Source organism: Leguminivora glycinivorella, chromosome 10 (genome assembly GCF_023078275.1).
Source record: "Leguminivora glycinivorella isolate SPB_JAAS2020 chromosome 10, LegGlyc_1.1, whole genome shotgun sequence".
NCBI classification, from domain to species: domain Eukaryota; kingdom Metazoa; phylum Arthropoda; class Insecta; order Lepidoptera; family Tortricidae; genus Leguminivora; species Leguminivora glycinivorella.
The window spans coordinates 8,826,805-8,847,834 of NC_062980.1; the positions used below are offsets into that span (position 1 = coordinate 8,826,805).

The 21,030-nt window shown below is 37.1% G+C and overlaps 1 protein-coding gene across 2 annotated transcripts; it reads right to left on the reverse strand.

Moving 5' to 3' along the window:
- Positions 1-459: 459 nt before the first annotated feature.
- LOC125230267 (lysosomal-associated transmembrane protein 4A) lies at positions 460-20,851 on the reverse strand. 2 transcript variants are annotated; one of them, XM_048135377.1, is made up of 7 exons: positions 20,700-20,851; positions 19,896-20,009; positions 19,098-19,263; positions 17,397-17,505; positions 8,388-8,544; positions 7,648-7,893; positions 460-3,793 (listed from the first exon to the last, which is right to left on the reverse strand). In XM_048135377.1, exons 2-7 carry the CDS (start codon positions 20,001-20,003, stop codon positions 3,680-3,682), a joined length of 900 nt encoding a protein of 299 aa, XP_047991334.1. In that variant the 5' UTR covers positions 20,004-20,009; positions 20,700-20,851; the 3' UTR covers positions 460-3,679. The 2 variants fall into 2 exon arrangements, with proteins under 2 accessions (XP_047991334.1, XP_047991333.1); XM_048135376.1 differs by having other exon boundaries at positions 17,397-17,535.
- Between the last annotated feature and the right edge of the window lie 179 nt (positions 20,852-21,030).

Below are 21,030 nucleotides of genomic sequence, written 5' to 3' on the forward strand. Positions count from 1 at the left end.
TTGTACTGCACATAAGGGATGCGATACTTCAGCACGGCGACAGTTCCACACATACGGGAAGTTGGCTACCTATGCAATTTTTTTTCTTGCTAATTTTTTTTCTGACTAATGTGTCCTGTCGGTAGTTAACCCCAATAACCGGACATCATAAAACTTACTTATCTGCCTATTATATTAAAATGTCCGTTAGTTTAGTATTGCTAGGCTATTAAAAGTTATGGAAGCTTAATTTGAATTAATGCATTAAATTGCAGCTATGGTAAAATAATACGTCCGTTCCCATCGAAAACACCATCTGAGGATGTTGTTCAGGATCCTGTTAGAATTTCTATGCTGACAGTGTTATTATGGCCCATGCCAATAAGAAAAAAAAGAAAAAAGTGACAGAACGCAACCACCAGTTGGTTCAGGAGTACTTTAATAAAATAGGTGCCTATTTTAATTCAATAAAAAACTAAATTGGCATTTTACGTGTATTTATTTAAGACTTACATATTTTACATACCGTGAATAATTTAGTACATAGCACACCAATTTACTTAGTAATTTTACAGTTTAGATCTTTTAAGATAGCTACATAGTCATTATGCTATACAAACTTCACCACAAAGTAAATACTTTACAAGCGATACCTACATAGTAAGTCAATTTTTTTCTTTTTTAGACTAACAAAAATAAACTTCATTTGACCCATCCGAAATTCCTACCTAATAGGGTTAGTAATATTTTTAAAATAGTAGATGGTCCTAGGAAAATAAAATAAGTAAGTACACACAGCAAAGAATAATACTTAATAGAATTCGTTCTTTTGTACACTTTAGGCCATTGCGAAACTACTTACGATACCTTAGCACAGGTAGTCTACGTAACTCAGCAAACCAGAGATTTAAAGCAATCAAAATTGCCCAGTATCTGCTCCTTATGGAACTTATGGCTGCTTATTACAGCGAGGATGGGTACCTAGAATGGTCCGCTGGGGCCAGTGCCCACCACGGGGCAGGTTCGGCGCCTGTAAGCCTCACCTGGTGATGGGTCAACTTTACCTACACTTTACACCAATTGAGAACATCTTTCTCTGTTTCTCAAATTACACCTAAATGGGAATAAAAGAGAAAGATGTCCGCAATAAATTTTATAGGACATTCTTACACAGATTGATTGAGTGCTAAGAAAAATCGTCTAATATGTTTCAAGATCCTTAGTACCTTTGTCCTAGACTTGTCTCTGTGAGTTATAACTGTTTTAGGGCTGAAGCCCTGCCCCGCGGTACTTTCTCAGTAGTAAACACTTTACAAATGATATCTTGTGATGTAACAAGGACATAAGGCACGACAGCACTGGGACTTTGTAAATAGTTAGGTAATGACTAAAACAGTTGGTTATTCCCAGTTTTACCACGCCCCGCTAGTTTCAAACGTTATACCACGTCATTCTATTACATACTGGTAATTGTAATTACTAAGATCATATTTTACAGAAGCTTGTGATTCCTTTAAGAAAATTGATTCAAAATATGTAAATAATATTCACTGTAGGTACAAACGTGGTAACTGGGAATAAGCCTTACAGTTGATTACTATACATTTTACCACACCTACACGAGCGCTACCGTCTATGAACCTACTTAGGAACGTCGACATGGTACACGGCACACTTATACATATAGGTAAATTACATTTCTATTTGGTTAGTATAGTTGGAGCCCGTTGTAGCAGTGATAATGAATATGGACGGTGCTTTGCCGTAGGCATCAATGTATAATAAGTCAAGAAGAGGAATAAAATTCAAATAAATATGACGTCTTGTCTTATGTTTCGGCATGAAGGCTCCTACCTCACTGGCAGGAGTGGCAGGTGAAATCAAGGCGAGCGCGCTACGAGTTCACGGCGCTGCTTAGTTTTTCTATTGTGTGCATTTGTCAGATTAGGTAGGTCTACCTACTAGTTACGTTGTATTGGCACTTATATACATGAATACTTTAGCCCCTTTCCTGAGATTATTATATATCGATAGCATTAGTAATTGACAATCTGTCCTTTCACGCAAATACACATGTCAAGAGAGGAATGTGATAGAAGAAATGCGTTGGGCGAGTTTTCGTTGCTTTCTTTCACGGGAAACATTCTATCCATATTATGAACATACATATTTTTCGATTTTAAAGTTTTATCTACATGTTTTATTATTATATTATTTAGACATGAAATCTAAGTGAAGGGAATATACATCTACAAAGAAGATCAATATAAAAATAAAATTTTAAAACACAACGGAATGGCACTAATTTTATTTGAATATGTATTTTGACGCGTAAAGCCAAAAAGTATATAAATTTTTATTAGGATTGAGGTTGCCAAATTTATAATACAGATATTTCGCGGAGTTAGGTATACATACATATAGGTAATTTTATGACTATTCGTTGCAAATAAAAGAAGCGCTTACACAAATAGACACGAGATAAAGCATATGAAAAACATCTCGTAATAATATCCATTAAGCATTTTGTAAATCCACAAAAAATAAAACTTTCAACCCCCGATTCTAGATACTTTATTTCTATTAGACATAGTATTAGATATAGTATTAGACTATTTAGGTAGTTCAATTTATTTATATGTTAGGATGGACAAGCAGGCTTATAAACCGAAGCCATCGGTAAACACTCAAGTCAGAAATGAAACCAGAAAAGTAACCAATTCAATAGTTTATTAGGTATTTCTATATCTTAATGTAGACGATGTTGTTTGACCTTTCTGTCCTATCTTTAATAAATTAAATAATAATTATTACATTTTTTGTTATAATTTTGAGTTTGTTTACAAAATGTTGACGTTTATATTTCTTTTGGATAGTTTTAGAGTGAGTAGATTTTCCTTGCATTTTAACGGAGTCGTCACATGTCACCGATGAAGTCAGCTTACAAGATAAATAAAAAATGAGAGCCATTTGCATACGCTGTTTTTGTACCGATACATCAACTGCTAAGGAAATAGTGCTGACGCGCGACTCAGAGCGAAAGAGAGTCTACATCCCGTGAGATTTCAAAAAGGCTTTTGGTTTTCGGGTGAAATCTGACGTAATCGTAAAGCGAACACTGATTTGTCTTATTCCCGTGTTATCGCTCTGAAACCGAAGGTTCTTTAGAAAGCACTTTAGGACACGTGTATCGCAGTAAAACGTAATCGTTTGCGATGGCTCATTTTAGCGTTATGAGAAAATTGACAGTTATTGATTACATTTTAGTTTTTACACACTTACATACTGCACCTTATGTGCCTGTCATAAGGTATACAATAGTCACAGAAATAAAACAAGCTCTTGTTTCCCCTTACATCCCGATTTGGTAAATACTTTATAATTATTATACTGTATTGAATCAGCTCTTGAGACTCCACTGGTAGTTTTAGTTTGTTCTATTCCATTGAAATAGTTGATTCGCGTTATTAAATAATCTCAATTTTCATTGTACAGATAAGATAACTTCTATGCTAATACAATTCCATATTAATGTTTCTTCAAACATTACGTTGATTTGTATGAAGTAGTAACTAACCTCCTGTTTGGGATTTAAAAATGTATATTTCGGCAACAGAAAAGAGGTACCTGGTACTCGGGTATTCTGTACATATTTGATGAATAATGTGGAGTCTCGAGTGTGGAGCAGGTCCGGTGAGATTCAAACGCGCGCCTGAGCGCCTTGCTGCGGCAGCATCACCACGGTGTCGGCGGGCGGCGCCACGCTCGCTGCGCCGGGCACTGCGCCGGCCACGGCGCCCGGTGGGGTCGGCGGCTGTGGATTAAGAGCGTTATAACATTTCGGCGTCGGGCGAAATTAGGTATTTTACCCGCCGCGCGAGCCCAATATGCCGACCCTTTCTAGCACGTCTTATCACTCGCTCGCACTACAATAATGGACAAAACAATCTTGATCCTTTCTATGGAATTTTGATAACAACCACAATCTACTATCTCGATATAAACTTTTGGTTTCTAATAAACATTATTTTGTACGAAAATACGAGAATATAGCGCGAAATAATATCAATTATGTTAAAATTTATTTAAAAAATTAAAGTAATAATTATAAAAGTAGACCCCATCCCAAATATTTGCTTTTGTTATATGATAAGTATTAGAGTAAAGTATATATTAATATGATGATAAAATAAGACAAATACAATTCTAATTACTTCAAGGTGGTGCTCAGGGTCTGATGATGGAGCCAGATGGTGGTCACCAATACTAATGAACAATATGACTATACAACTTCGTGGTTTACATGTCATTCTAGCATTTTCACCTTCACATTTCAAGAGCATATACCACGAGTATAGGTTTTCGGGTGTGCTGATTTAAAAATTAATGACCGATTTGGAATCTGACATTGCTGACTGTCACTTTGACACAAAAGTCGTCATGGGTGTCGTAAAATAGGTTTTAGGGGGTGCTGATTCCAAAATTAATGACCAATGTGGAATCTGACATTGCTGACTGTCACTTTGACGCAAAAGTCGTCATGGGGGTCGTCAAATAGGTTTGCGGGGGTGCTGATTCCAAAATTAATGAACAATGTGGAATCTGACATTGCTGACTGTCACTTTGACACAAAAGTCGTCATGGGTGTCGTAAAATTGGTTTTAGGGGGTGCTGATTCCAAAATTAATGACCAATGTGGAATCTAACATTGCTGACTGCCACTTTGACACAGAAGTCATCATGGGTGTCGTAAAATAGGTTTTAGGGGGTGCTGATTCCAAAAATAATGACCAATGTGGAATCTAACATTGCTGACTGTCACTTTGACACAAAAGTCGTCATGGGTGTCGTCAAATAGGTTTCCGGAGGTGCTGATTTGAAAATTAATGACCGATTTGGAATCTTGACATTGCTGACTGTCACTTTGACACAAAAGTCGTCATGGGTGTCGTCAAAAAGGTTTCCGGGGGTGCTGATTCCAAAATTAACGACTTTTTGGAACCTCACAGTGCTAATTGTCATTTTGACACTAAAGGAATCATGGGTGTAGTCAAATACTTTTTAGGGGGTACTGATTCCAAAATTAATGAAATGATTTAAAAAGTAATGACCGATTTGGAACCTGACATTGCACAGTACCCCTGGAAACCTATTTGATGACACCCATAACGACTTTTATGTCAAAGTGACAGTCAGCAATGTCAGATTCCAAATTGATCATTAATATTGAGATCAGTACCCATGAAAACCTATTTGAAGACACCCATGATCACTTTTGTGTCAAAGTGACAGTCAACAGTGTCAGATTCCAAATTGGTCATTAGTTTTCAAACACCTCCGGATACCTATTTGACGACACCCATGACGACTTTTGTGTCAAGTGACAGTCATCAATGTCAGATTCCAAATTGGTCACTAATTTTGGAATCAGCACCCCCTAAAACCTATTTTACGACACCCATGACGACTTTTGTGTCAAAGTGACAGTCAGCAATGTCAGATTGAACATTGGTCAATAATTTTGGAATCAGCACCCCCTAAAACCTATTTTACGACACCCATGACGACTTTTGTGTCAGAGTGACAGTCAGCAATGTCAGATTGAACATTGGTCATTAATTTTGGAATCAGCACCCCCTAAAACCTATTTTATGACACCCATGACGACTTTTGTGTCAAAGTGACAGTCAGCAATGTCAGATTCCACATTGGTCATTAATTTTGGAATCAGCACCCCCTAAAACCTATTTTACGGCACCCATGACGACTTTTGTGTCAAAGTGACAGTCAGCAATGTCAGATTCCAAATTGGTCATTAATTTTGGAATCAGCACCCCCTAAAACCTATTTTACGACACCCATGACGACTTTTGTGTCAGAGTGACAGTCAGCAATGTCAGATTGAACATTGGTCATTAATTTTGGAATCAGCACCTCCTAAAACCTATTTTACGACACCCATGACGACTTTTGTGTCAAAGTGACAGTCAGCAATGTCAGATTCCACATTGGTCATTAATTTTGGAATCAGCACCCCCTAAAACCTATTTTACGACACCCATGACGACTTTTGTGTCAAAGTGACAGTCAGCAATGTCAGATTCCAAATTGGTCATTCATTTTGTAATCAGCACCAACACCCAGTAGTGTCAGATTACAAAGTAAAATCAAGTAATCGTGTAATCCGGAATCGATTACGATTTCCCCATCTCTGGGTTTAGTTATATGGTTCATTGGTACTGGTGACCACCATCTGGCTCCATCATCAGACCCTGAGTACCACCTCTTGTCAAAGGTCTTGTTGAGACGAACCCAACGAGCCTAAACACGAAGTCGTTTACTTACATGGTTCACTGGTACTGGTGACCACCTTCTGGCTCCATCATCAGATCCCGAGTACCATCTTGATGTGTCTTATCATCTTGACCGTATTGTAATTTTCACATTTTTATCATCACAATGTTGTAATACTTTAACATTCAAACATAACAAAGTATTACAAAAGCAAATATTTACGGATCTAGGATCAAATTCGTTGGTCGCTGTTTACACACACACAATGCGAGGATAGCCCGTGTATAAACAAGGCGTCCGACCCACACAACGATAAATATTCTCGACGTTTGCGATGAAAACTCGGAGACCAAAGCGACATACGTCTTACCTCCTCGAGCTCCGGCGCGGCACTGAAATCGCAGGCGTCCGTCGCCGGTAAAATAGCGACAGGAAGGCTAGTTTTCAAAAAATTGGCAAAAAATCATGATAAAATATTATAACGACAAATGGATAACAGCAGTTTAAGCACATTGTGCAGATTATTTATATACTAAAATAACTTCGATAACATGTAGATTTTCGGAGAAATGATCACTTGTTTCGATGTATTTTCAAGACAAAATTGAGTTCGTTTTACTTTCAATTTCTCAATTTCAAAGGATTAAATGATAAATATTGTTTAATGGGCCTAAAGTACAAGATATTAGGAATTTAAATTTACCGCATTTATGAGAGTGAGCTTATCAAATTGTACATAATAAGAGCTCCGAAATCTGTGCTTCGCGCGGTTTTTCCTAAACGAGCATCAGAAAAAAAATCATTACTAATTGAAAACGCTTTTTCATCCATATGTTTTTTAATGAACCGACAGTTAATTAGATTTTCTAACTGAAACAAGTACTTTAACTGTCTTTTAGTATGAGTAAAGTGTACAATTTTGCCGATAAATATTGTACATTTTACAATATATCGCCTTTTTTTGTCATAGCGCTCTTAAAATGCTGGTCAGTGCATGTACAAATGAATGGTAAAGAAGCCAACACTTGTACTATGTAAAGAATGAAGCAGTATTACGATCTAAGATTGATTACAGCAAGGTCAGCATAACGGTAGCAGCACGCTATGCTATGTCTACGGTCACACCGCTTCCTCATAGTCCGGCATCAGGCTGGAGTAGTCAGGTTGCTAGTCTTCCCTGAGAGGAGTGAGGTAGTGAGTGTAGTGATATGAACTAACCGTGGTGACAGCGGGGTCAACCTGGGCTATAAGCATCGCGGCGTGGTACAATGGCGGCGTGGTCTGCTTTAACGCCTCCTCGTAGTCTGACAGCAGGCTATAGTTCTCTGCTTGTGGCGGTGAGCCATTAGATCACGGAGTAAGGCAGATACTAACCGTGGTGACAGCGGGATCAGCGTGCGCCATGAGCGTCGCGGCGCGGTACGACGGCGGCGGGGTCTGTTTCACGGCCTCCTCGTAGTCCGGCAGCAGGCTGGAGTAGTCAGGCTGCGGCGGCGGCGCGGTGTACGGCGGGGCGGCCAGGGTCTCCCCGGAGATCACGAACGGAGTGAGGCTGTGGAGCGCGTGCGCGCGCATCGTCAGGTACTTGTAGCAACGCCACACCATGCTGATGCAGTAACCCTGTCGACAAAAGTAATATTTTATATGTGATACAGTCAAACAAAGACTTAGAGAATAAAAAGATTATATTTATCGACGAAGGGAACAAAAACCAGTGGGCTTGCTCGCTTTTTCTTTAGTGTATGGTATCTATTTCTGTTTATTTGATTATATTTCTTACTTAATGCATCTTAGGTTTGCCTTTTTAATATAATCGCTTATCAGTTTTTTGTTAACCTACTTTAGTGTCCCACTGCGGGGCAAAGGTCTTCCCTCGTTTTCTCCACTCAACACTGTCATCGGCATTTTCTCACCATTTAGGATAGAATGCGTCTAAAGGTAGGTTGCACCAAACCGTATGTTACCGAATTTAGCGTTCGTACATTTTTTAAGGGAATTTGATCTTGATGTGTTAACTGTGGTTGATGCAGCTGGCCCTAAGTCTTCTCCGCGACCAGCCGGTGGATTGAGTACAGGACCCGGTCGTCCTGTGCGCGGACACACAGCTACCCTACCTTCAGCAGCACGGCCAGCAGGAACACGGACAGCACCACCAGCGCGAGCGCGGGCGCCGGCAGCGCGAGGAGCTGCTCGCGCCACGGCACGCGCTTCGTCTCCGCGACCAGCCGGTGGATCGAGCGCAGGTAGTACAGGTAACCGGTTGCTGTCAATCTGTACAGAAACACCAAGATATAAAAAAAAAACTCGCAAACATTTCATCATTCTTACGTCAATCAAATGATTATGGCATATAACGAACCGTGATAACCAAAGTGCGGAAATTCAGGGCATCTTTCTTTTTAACCGCCTTCCAAATCTCAAAGGACGGGGTTCTCAATTCGTCTGTTTTTTTTTTTTTATGTTTGTTCCTCGATATCTCCGTCGTTACTGAACCGATTTTGAAAAATTTTTTTTTTGATTGAATGTATATGCATACAAATTGGTCCCATTTTTCTCAGAACCCAGTTCTGATGATGGGATCCTGGAGAAATCGAGGGAACTCCTCAAATCTGAAAGGCATACATATGGTGATTTTTGTGTTTTTAAAGGAACAGCATGCATTTACGTACGGAACAGTGACATTTGGTGCAGTGGAACTCCTGATGTTGGTCAGAATGGAACTCCTCAAATCTGAACGGCACACTTATAGTGACTTTGGTATTTTTATAAGAACAGCATGCACTTACGTCCAGAACAGTGACATTTGGTGCAGTGGAACTGTTCATGATGGTCAGAACGGAACTCCTCAAATCTGAACGGCACACTTATAGTGACTTTGGTATTTTTATAAGAACAGCATGCACTTACGTCCAGAACAGTGACATTTCGTGCAGTGGAACTGCTGATGAAGAGTGAGCCGCCCCTGGTTAGAGTTCCGTTCTGATAATCATTCTCATCTGTAAGTAGGTACTTCAGAATCATCCAAATTTCAAAATTGGTTCAGAAATGACGGAGATATCGAATAACAAACATTAAAAATATACAGACGAATTGATAACATAATCCAACATTTCAAAGTATTTATCACCAGAACCCCAAAGGAAGGCGGTTTTTTTTCTTAAAAATTATGTCATTATAATTACTCTTTAATATGAGTCAAAGAGAAAACGCATAATTAGACCACAATAAGACGTCTGGCTAATAATGAGACTATTTAAAATATACATCAATAATGCTAATGATGTTTAAAATTTCGTTAACATATTTAAGTAGCTGGGTCTTTCCTCATCGGGCTGAATTGTCCCATTATACTTATGACCACTATTACCGTTGACTAACCGTACATTATCTTCCTATTTGTTTTTATGGTATTGGATAAACACACTGTATTGTGTTTGCTTATAGACGTTCCGCAATTACGACCATACTCACCCAATTGACTACCACTACTACATCGGGATGCATAATATTAATAAATGAGAAGTGTTACAGTGGGCAATAAAGGATTGCTAATCTTATTCGCCTTTTCAAGACGATTGTACAAAGTAGGTAAATTTGAAATCATGATTTCTGCAGAAGCTATCACAAAATAGCTATAATAAAGCTGCGTTAGAAGTTAGATACACACGTCATTAATATTGTTAGAGCTGAATCATTCTTCTCAAGCGACGGGGAAAATGTTTGGATACCAAATACGAATTAATACAAAAAGCGTGAAATCTATATGAACGCAAAAATGCACGTAACATCGTTTTCGTAATGGCTCACGCGAGGTTCTAGTGTAGGTATTCAACAAAAAAAAAAACGATCTAGCATGTCGTGATGACCTTGCCACTCTACGTATGTTTCTCAAATAGATTACCTCCTACAAGATGAAGTTTAAGGTGTGTGTGTGGATTGAGTGAGCACCTTCCGAAAATAAAAAAAAATATGCTGATCATTTAGTAAAAGTTCTAAAACAATTGTAAAACGAATCTCTGAATTTGTAAAAAGATAAATCAAAAGATACAGCCATTAACATGTGCTCACTCAGTTCTCACAAACTACCAACGAAAACAGTGAATATATTCATTTAACATATAATATTTATATACTAACATTTAGTAAAAAATAGGCCAACCTACCTCTATAAATATTAGATCACCTAGTGACGTATTAAATTTTTTACAAATAGTTTCTTATGCTCACTCAATCCACACACTTTTGAAAAGCCGAATTTTGATGAAAAACATAAGATTTAGACCGCTATTATATGTGTATAGTTTAGTAAAAGTGAAATGGGAATTTGTAAAATACAAAACGAACCACTAACGTGTCAGGTTTTTTTATAATAAATTTTTGTAAGTGCTCACTCAGTCCACACGTTTTGAGAAAGTTAAAAATGTAAATATCTTACGATTTGTAGCACCTAAGACACTCGAAAGTACTTCAACATTTAGTAAAAATTTTTACTAAATATCCACCATCTAATATTTTATATTCGTTGTCTGGTTTTAAAGATATTCAGACATAACTTTTCTCATACAAATGTATCAAGTAGGGTGACTACACTATGTCGGCTCCTGATTTTCCCCACCTTCCCATTGTCATATTGAGATTGGGGAGTTTCGTTCGTTCAATTTTGATAATATTAAACTAATACCATATTAATTATCCATCTGCAAACTGTTTTTAGGTTATTATCTTGGCCTAGTGATGATGTGTATTGTGTAATTTTTATCGACGTCAGGATAATAACCATATCGACATGCATGCATTAAAAAGGACATGAATGATAATTGGTAAGAAACAAAGAATATAATACTTTGTGGTGTAACCACTATACCTACCTTACCTACCTCTATTAAATACATGTATATAACATTAAATAATCATCATAATATTTACTTATATACATACCTACTACATAACTACTAAATATCATTAATACCATTAATACTATAATATCTATCACACTAAACATAAATAATAAACACAAATACTTTTATAAAAACATTCACTTTTATATTAAAAATTCACATGCAATATAAACATAAATAAACTTACTAAAATCAATATCAATACTTAACAACATTTTCTGTTCAAATAGACTTCATAAAGAGAACATTTTTGTGGTTTGATTGAAGCAAGACCCGCTACATAACCCACAACTTCACTAGTAAGAAACCAGAACCTGGTAATCTAATCGCGCTAACAGATGAGCGTACCGGATTTGTAAGTGGGAGCGAGAAATAGTTATTCTTTTCTCGCTCCCACTTACAAATCCGGTAAACTATTATCAAAATTGAACGAAACTCCCCAATCTCAATATGACAATGGGAAGGTGGGGAAAATCAGGAGCCGACATAGTGTGGTCACCCTACTTGATACATTTGTATGAGAAAAGTTATGTCTGAATATCTTTAAAACCAGACAACGAATATAAAATATTAGATGGTGGATATTTAGTAAAAATTTTTACTAAATGTTGAAGTACTTTCGAGTGTCTTAGGTGCTACAAATCGTAAGATATTTACATTTTTAACTTTCTCAAAACGTGTGGACTGAGTGAGCACTTACAAAAATTTATTATAAAAAAACCTGACACGTTAGTGGTTCGTTTTGTATTTTACAAATTCCCATTTCACTTTTACTAAACTATACACATATAATAGCGGTCTAAATCTTATGTTTTTCATCAAAATTCGGCTTTTCAAAAGTGTGTGGATTGAGTGAGCATAAGAAACTATTTGTAAAAAATTTAATACGTCACTAGGTGATCTAATATTTATAGAGGTAGGTTGGCCTATTTTTTACTAAATGTTAGTATATAAATATTATATGTTAAATGAATATATTCACTGTTTTCGTTGGTAGTTTGTGAGAACTGAGTGAGCACATGTTAATGGCTGTATCTTTTGATTTATCTTTTTACAAATTCAGAGATTCGTTTTACAATTGTTTTAGAACTTTTACTAAATGATCAGCATATTTTTTTTTATTTTCGGAAGGTGCTCACTCAATCCACACACACACAGTTTAAGCATACATAAATTAATTTTTAATTTATTCACACGTGTATCGTACGTTTTACAATGGCTCTTTAAATTTTCGAAATGTATCCTATTTGTATCTGTCAATTTATTTATGAAATGACTCGCAAACGCTGCTCGCATTGCAAATTCCATATTCCAACCATTGAGTAAGTATTACTTCGTATAGAGGAGCTATAGCAAACAACGAACGTGTCACAGCCTGTAAGCTGAAGGCGGGGCGAGGGGGCGGGGTGTGAACCAATGGCCTGCTTCCGTAACGTCGCAAGCGCTACGATTTTACTCGGCGCTTACGACCTTTCGGTCGCGATGATGAGCCCTGCATAGAGTGCATAGATTAGAAGTCGTAGTATAGAAGTGACATGGGTTTACATGGGCATTTTTTAAACTTTTTTTACTCTCAATTAGCGTGAGTTGTTAACAAAAAACATAAATCGCTGTTAGTTTTGTAACGACAATCAAGCTTGAAATCTGTATTTAAAACTAAACTTTTTTCACGTTCTGAATTTAGATTATAGCTTAGTATAATTTACATAATTAAAACAAAAAAGATGTTTTTATTGAAATTCCATGCTTAATTATCGTTGCAAAACTGACAGCGATTTAACATTTTTTTAACAACTCTGTGAGTCCCAATTTTTTTAAATGCCCACATATAAAGCTGCATACGGACTGAGCGTAAATGTGTACACGTAGCCGCAACTGGATATTAGTTATTTATGTGACATTTGCATAATGGTAGGCATTAAAACATGAGTGTTGTTTTTGTTGTGTTAATAAGATAACATGAGTGTTTAACGCCTAATTATGTATAGTCGCATACATAACTTTATCTACATCCATGTATGTATGGGCGCGGGTTTATCGTCCCATAGAAAATTTTAATTTCGCGCGTTTTTATACTCTCATAATTTGCTTGACCGTCTACCTACCCAAATTCATTCAGATAGGTTAGGTACTGCACTTTCATTTACATACTCACATGAAATTCGACACGCGTATTGAGAATCTGTTATAGACCGACATGTCGGAAAACTGTGCAATTCTGACAATAATAATTAAATAACCTTTTTTGCGTCGATAAATATATATAATTTAATGTATGATAGGAACTTGAACTAACTTGCGATATTGTCACGTCTGCTTTTGTTGCATTTTTTACTCTTTGGTTTCAACGAAACATGGCCGCCGCAACATGGCGCTTCGGCATGAGTTTATATTGATACATTTTTTAAAAAGTAAGCGTGTTTAAACAAAAATGCAGTAAACCTACGTATGAAAAGTCACTCCTTGGCTTTTGTTAGATTTTCCTGAGCAGTTTGTACAGTACCTCACTACACATGACGGCATTATTTAGACGAAATATTTTTCATTGCGATACGTCAATCTACCACAGCCGGTCGGCACAGACTAAGCGCGTTTGTGCCGATCGGCTCTAAGTGTTGTTACACAAAATCAAGTTGAGGTGCCCTCTCTAGTTAACATAATTACTCAAAGATTCCAACGGGCAGAGCACACTAGTTGGATAAATTTTATTGCATCGGTGCGTCCCTAATTATCGCAAATAGTGCGAAAAGGACGGCCTGACGTTATATCGTTTATCACGCGACCATGCTTGCCTGCCAGGTCAATGCTAAACGCATAAAAATAGTTCATATTCTTCTTTGAAAACCAGGTTTTGCATAGAGTAGGATCGGGTTTATTTGACGAACTTAGCGTATCGGAAATATTAAAAACAAATACGTATCGGTAAGACTACGCAGGTTTAATAATGCAAGATCCATAAGAGGTCATCAAGCTTAATTTCATGAAGTAGTTTACCTAATAAGCTATTTCCTTTTCATTGCAAGGTGAAGGTTGTTGCATGGGAAAATATTTATCGCAAGCCAAACAAGCGTGGAGTCAATGCCTTTTTCGATGTCCATGGTTGATTGTTCTATAGAATACGAGTAGGTATACCAGCACGCGGTCGAATTAATAACCTTATAATGACCTTGTAGGACTTTGCATGTTATTCATTTTAATACCTTTAATAGTATTTTATTTTATTATTCGAATCTGCAGCGATCAGCGCGAAGTGAATAGAGCTAAATAAATAAATATTATAGGACATTCTTACATAGAGCCCCACGGCAAGCTCAAGATGGCTTGTGTTGCAGGTACTCAGACAACGACATATATAATATACAAACACTTATAACACAATACAAAACATCCATGACTCAGGAACAAATATCTGTGCTCATCACACAAATAAATGCCCTTACCGGGATTCGAACCCGGGACCGCGGCGTAGCAGGCATGGTCATTGGTCACTACAGGCTAGGCCAGACCAGTCGACAAAAAAGACGATTGTGCTTTTAAGAGATGATTGTGCTTTTACCTACTTAGTAAACGCAAGAGAACCTAATCAATCACCATAAAACGTTTCAGCAAGACGTGGATCTTCTGCACAACTGTATCATACGAGAAAATATATAGTCTATTGCTATACACTTTACGGTACATACGGCGTTATATTACCGCACTAATTAGGTAATAAGCTCATTATTACGCTGTAAGGTGACATGCAATGAAACAACGACACTATGTCTTGGAATGGCCATATATACTGTAAAACGTCGTACGATACACGTGTGAAGTGGGCATTGCAGTTTCCCTTCGGTCGTGTTTTAATTTATCGCCACTCGTTTCTAATTCGTTGTTGGTCGGACAGCTGCCAGAACTATACACGTTTATAATCTTGACTGCACAGACCCCGTAGCCGAATAGCATTTCTGCGACGCGAAACGCCACCGAAACGTCGCATAAATGTAGTCTGTCTCCGTCGCGCTAATACGTAAGAGCGATAGAGATAGATAGCTACGAAAGAGATATTATCGTGAGCGTTTGTGCATTGGACTACGCACGCTGGTTTACTTAAATTTATGTGCAAGTATATTGGTGTATGCGGGTTCAACGATGATATATTGCCCGTGTCAGTAATTACTCAACGCAATGGCAGCAATTAAGGGTAAACAATCGGGTCACCAAAGGTCATCTATATTTAGACGAAGGAGCAAAATAAAGACTTGATGTTCTCGGAGTGATACAATCGCCATCGATTCTTTCCGGAAGACGCGGATTTAGACTTATGAGACATAGATTAGCTTCTGGGTTTGAAGGTCAAATGGCACTCGATTTGGTAGAATTAGTCTTTTTTTATACCACGTCGGTGGCAAACAGGTATACGGCCCGCCTGATGGAAAGCGGTCACCGTAACCTATGGACGCCTGCAACTCAAGGGGTGTCACATGCGCGTTGCCGACCCATTAGAAACTTGTAAACTCCTTTTTTGAAGAACCCCATACTGTAGTTCACCGGGAATACATCGACAGGGAGCTCATTCCACAGCCGGAGCGTTCGTGGGAGGAAATTCTTCTGAAACCGCACGGTGCGCGACCATTTAGGTTGCAAGGTGTGTGGATGAGCGCCCTGTCGATGGCGAGCGGTGCGATGATGAAAAGTGGCCGTTTGCATCATGTCAAACAGTTCTTCAGAACACAACCCATTGTACAGGCGATAGAACATACACAAGGAGGCGAAGTCTCTCCTTAGACTTAAGGGTTCAATACCGCCTGTGAGTTTGGGATCGTCGACAATTCGTACAGCGCGTCTCTGGATCGAGTCAAAGGGTCCAAGCTGGTATCCAGGTGCTCCTGCCTAAAGGTGACAGCAGTACTCCATGTGGGGTCTAACTTGCGACTTGTACAGTACAAGAGCAGTCTTTGCCCCGGAGTAAAGTATCCCCTCGCTCTATTGAGCACACCGAGCTTTTTGGATGCCAACGCAGCTTGCCCTTCCAAGTGACAACGTCGATTGTGGGGATTGTTTTCTAAACGAACGCCAGGTTCCCATGAGTTGTGACAAAATGCCGAGATAACGCAAGGAAAATTATGATAATGACATGAGTAATACACAGGATAAGCAATATACCTACGTATTTGTTGCCGATCGTTAGGTAACTAACAACCAAGCTGAGCATGCAATTACATCATGGGACTTCAAGCCATAATTAAGTTATAATTCTAAACACTCAAATAGTATAATTTAGAGATGGGCCGAATACGGACTTTGCCGAATACGGATATTCGGCCGAACATTCGGTTCAGCTGTTACCGAACCGAACATTCGGCCGAATATTCGGTTCTGACATATTTTAAATCCTGGCTTGGAGTTAAAAACTTTTCAATGATTGGTAATAGGTTGTACCCCAGGCTCTTATTGTTCCTATAATTTAGTGCAGAAGAAAATTTTGGATTTTGTTTCTTAAACTACGTTATTTTCACTTTTTTACATAATTATTGTAGGTACTTATATTTTAACGCATTTTATCTCCCTTAGAATGCTGAAATAAGATGTCATTATCCGATGAAAAACGAAACAACTTACGCTATTTATTTACTTTGTTTATTCGCTAAATATTCGGCAATGTATAACCGAACTATTCGGCCGAATACGAACATTGAAAAACTTGCCGAATATGCCGAATACCGAATATCGAATATTTACCGAATATTCGGCCCTTCTCTAGTATAATCATAATTTTTCTGTTTGCGCTGCTTGTGACCGGTAAGTATGCCATTTTTTTTAAAGTTGTCCACCCCACTTTTGTTGTAACATGGGTCTTTTTTTACGCGATTTGTACTCAGAATCGCGAGGTCTTTCGATCTTGATAGGAGAAAAAAAAAATCCAAGATTTCCGTACATTTTTCAAACCTTCCATTCCGTTACCGCCATAAAAAACGTATGAAAAATAATAAAATATACATATAAACGTATAAAAAATATTTCTCCTATTAGGATCGAAAGAGCTCGCGATTCTCTCATTTTCCAAATCCTTATAAAAAATATTTTTTAAACATATGGTTCAAAAGTTAGAGGGGGGGCGCACTTTTTTTCCTTTAGGGGCAATTATTTTCGAAAATATTAATATTATCAAAAAACGATCTTAGGTTGGGGTTGGAATGGCCCAACATAACAAATTAAAAAACAGCAATTCAAAGGACTCACACAGTGATGGCGAAGTCGAATATCTGCAGGCAGAAGAAGGGCAGCAGGTGCGCCGGCTTGCCGCGCGACGCGCCGTAGATCAGCATGAGCGTGATGGCGAGCGTGCACACTGTAACCAGTGCACCGACATCCAGATCATCTATTGAACAAGTAACTGGTTAAACAACGAAATTAACCAGTTATGTTATGTTCATATACATTAACGATTAAATTTCATTTATGGAACACAGCGGTAGGTATCTACCAGTGAGTGACACGTTTTTTATCCAAGAAAATAAGGTTCAGAAGCTTAATAACTTAATAAGGCAACACCATGCACATAGTTGCACCACGTTAAAAATAGTGGACACTGGTTCCTATCAAACACAGTGGTACCTAAGCACATGTAAAAAGTTTAGGCTTTGCAAATAGTCCATTTTTTTTATAAATAGGTAACACAATGCATTATCTAAATGAGTGTCAACGGTTGCATATACATAACCAGTTCACCTATTATCATATCTATATCCTCCAATGAATTCTAGTGCACAATAACTAGTTAAACCAGAGTCGCGCACACGAAAGTATTATACATGTTTCATGACCCTTTCAATAAAAAGGTCAAGTGACATAAAAACTTTACATTTTGTATACAGTGACCACACTACAATCTTATCAATTGCTTATGACTGCTACAAAGACTATGCCGTAGCATAACGTGATAATATGTATACAGGTGCCAACTGCATAATAAATTATGATAACTAACTACAGATGCTATACAAAAATTAGTTTTTATTTCCCCGCCCGTTATTTTACTTAACATAATTTGCTGAAAAACAATATTGCTATATTTGCTATTCAGATGTTCATCGGTATAATGTTATGAGAGGTGATTAAATATTTCGTTAACATTATAAAAATAACAGCTCAAAATTATTGCATGCATACTAAACTTGGAATATTTATTAAATTTAGTTTCTCGTTTTGTACATGATTTACAATAGTCTGCATAAAATGTCAACCGGTTTACTCAGCAAACAATGTCAGTATAGTTGATATAATTGAATTTAGCAATTTAATGTAGGTATAAATGATTCACCAAGACATTCAGCTGTTCTAACAAAACTACACAATAGTTACAATGATAAATAGAAACTGAGTAATGCAGAAATTATCAATAATAGGGAACTTGACTGTACTTAAAAAAACAAAATATTTTAATACCATGTACGAAATAAAGCTTCAGATAAACATGGACAGAATTTTTTTATAAATCCAATTTCTATTTAATAAGTCAGGTAGAAATATGTAAAGTAACTGAGTTGACCGTGACGTCACTCAATTCGATTTCATATTAATTCCATAATAACAAGTCGTTAAAATTTGTTTTGACAGTTCTTAAAAAGAACTACTTGACTAGGAGGCAAGTAGCCTATAGGATAGTAGCACTAACAAGTGAATAAAAAAATCGTAATCTAATTTACTACGGATAAACGTTAAGACAAAAAATGATACATTAAAAAGTCAGTTTATTTAGAATATCTGAGTCCTGTCTTTTCTGTGTTTACCATTAAATTGGCAGCCAGGATGTACATTACCCTTGCCCGTCATTTTGTACTATTGTGTGCTCAATAGGGTAGATTAGAACTTGCAACCTATTGCAAATTTTGACAATAAAGGTTTAATATTTTATAAAATAATGTTACAAACAGCACTTACGGTAGATAAGGCTGTGGTTGTGGTCTCGCTGCATGTAGGTGCCGGGCCGGTTGTCGACGTTGGACAGCGGTGTGGGCATGGGGTTGGAGTCACTCTCCAGCTCGTCCAACAGCCGCGGGTCGCGCACCACGGCCGCCAAGAAACCCAGCGCCACTAGGTGCAGCATCTGAACCACATTTTGACTAGAAAGTTTCTATATAATTTGAGTGGCATACCCAAAGCCAATTGTTTAGATTTTTTATTTGGAACTCTCTTTTATTTCTATATGAGTTCAAAACGCGGAATTGGTTTGTACTTGTACAAGTACAATGGGACTTATGAGGATAAACTAATAATTACAATAAGTCCTGGTTTTCCGGGATAGATACATAAAACTTTTATCTGGGTTGGAAGATCAGTAGGAGTAAGTTATGTTATAACTACTAGTTGTAATTTGTCCAGAGTGGACCACAGGGTTCCATAGCAAGCTGTGACAATATTGAAATGATTATAATGAAAAGTAATAGCCATCCAATGTTTTGGACTCCAAATTAACAATATTCATACATTTTCAAACATCATTTAAAACTTAACTTAGAAAGTTATTATGTGGAATTCCAAATTAAAAAAATATACATAATTCATTTATATGAATCATATAAATAATGACCCAGGCTGATTGCAAGAAATAATAAGGAAAAATGTGTCATAATAGGTTATATATTTTAATTCATACTCTTCATAGAAGTCACAATCAATAATAATAAATGTTGTATTTTTTTAAATATATGTACTCATTATAAAGTAGTTAAAACTTACCAAGTGCCATGTTCCAAGGAGAATGGTCCCTGTGCGGACATGGAGGCAGAAACAGCAGCGCCACTCACTGTTGCGCTCACTTCCTAGCTTTGGCCGAAACCTCAACATTTTCACCTGCATGAAATTTTATTATAAATAAAAGGCAGCAAATATTTAATATACATAATAGAGTGATGCATTTCTTATTCTAATCATGCTTACTGGTGTAGTCTATTGCTTGCCCATGCTATTAATTTTTATTTTTTACCACCAATTCCACTAACTCCAATAGTATGTCAATACTTAATATAATTCATAAATTGAAATATCTATACAAATCATATATCACAGATCACAGTTCATAAAAAATAAACTGAGACAGATTCAGGGTAAACTAGGTAATTAACCATGAATTGAGTACACATGTAAGCGCTTGATTGGTAACAGAATAGCTATAATACTATTAAAAAAATATATTATTAAGAATCAGCTTTTTCAAACTGCTTTTGACAATGTAAAACGTTATCATACAATAAACCTGATGTAGTTGTGCAACAATGTCGATAGTAAATGGCACAATATGTTTATGTTATGAAAGCGACCTGAGGACCATTTGAAGGTCTATTAGTTACGAGACACTTAACAAATGGTAATCCAAATCGATAAAATAGTACAAACCAATGTAACTTTGGTATTTTTTTGTAAATGCACGATATGTGTGCTTTTTGCTGATTACCAATTAGACGCACGCATCATAATAGTGAAACAAATCGAATCGGGTACAGGCGGAGTGCTAGAATTAAATACATAGTCGAGCACACTTACCTGTATTAATAAATGGTTACGTTCTTCATATGGCCAAGGCAATAAATAAAAACACAATATTATTTTCCAGAAAATTTCTCCCTAATTTCGCGTAAGTATCACGTATTGAATCGAAATCGAATAACGTCACACTATGAAAAATGTCAAAGTTTTGTTTTTAAATCTCTCACCGGACAAAGGAGAGTTTTCTAAGTGCATTAATTAGTTGCAAATGTTTGTATTGTTCTTGGAGCTGTAAATTGTGTATCTCGAATAGACTACGATTACGTTCCAAAACAAATACAGTAGAAAAATAAAAGTAACGGAATGGAATCAATCAATTATGAATACT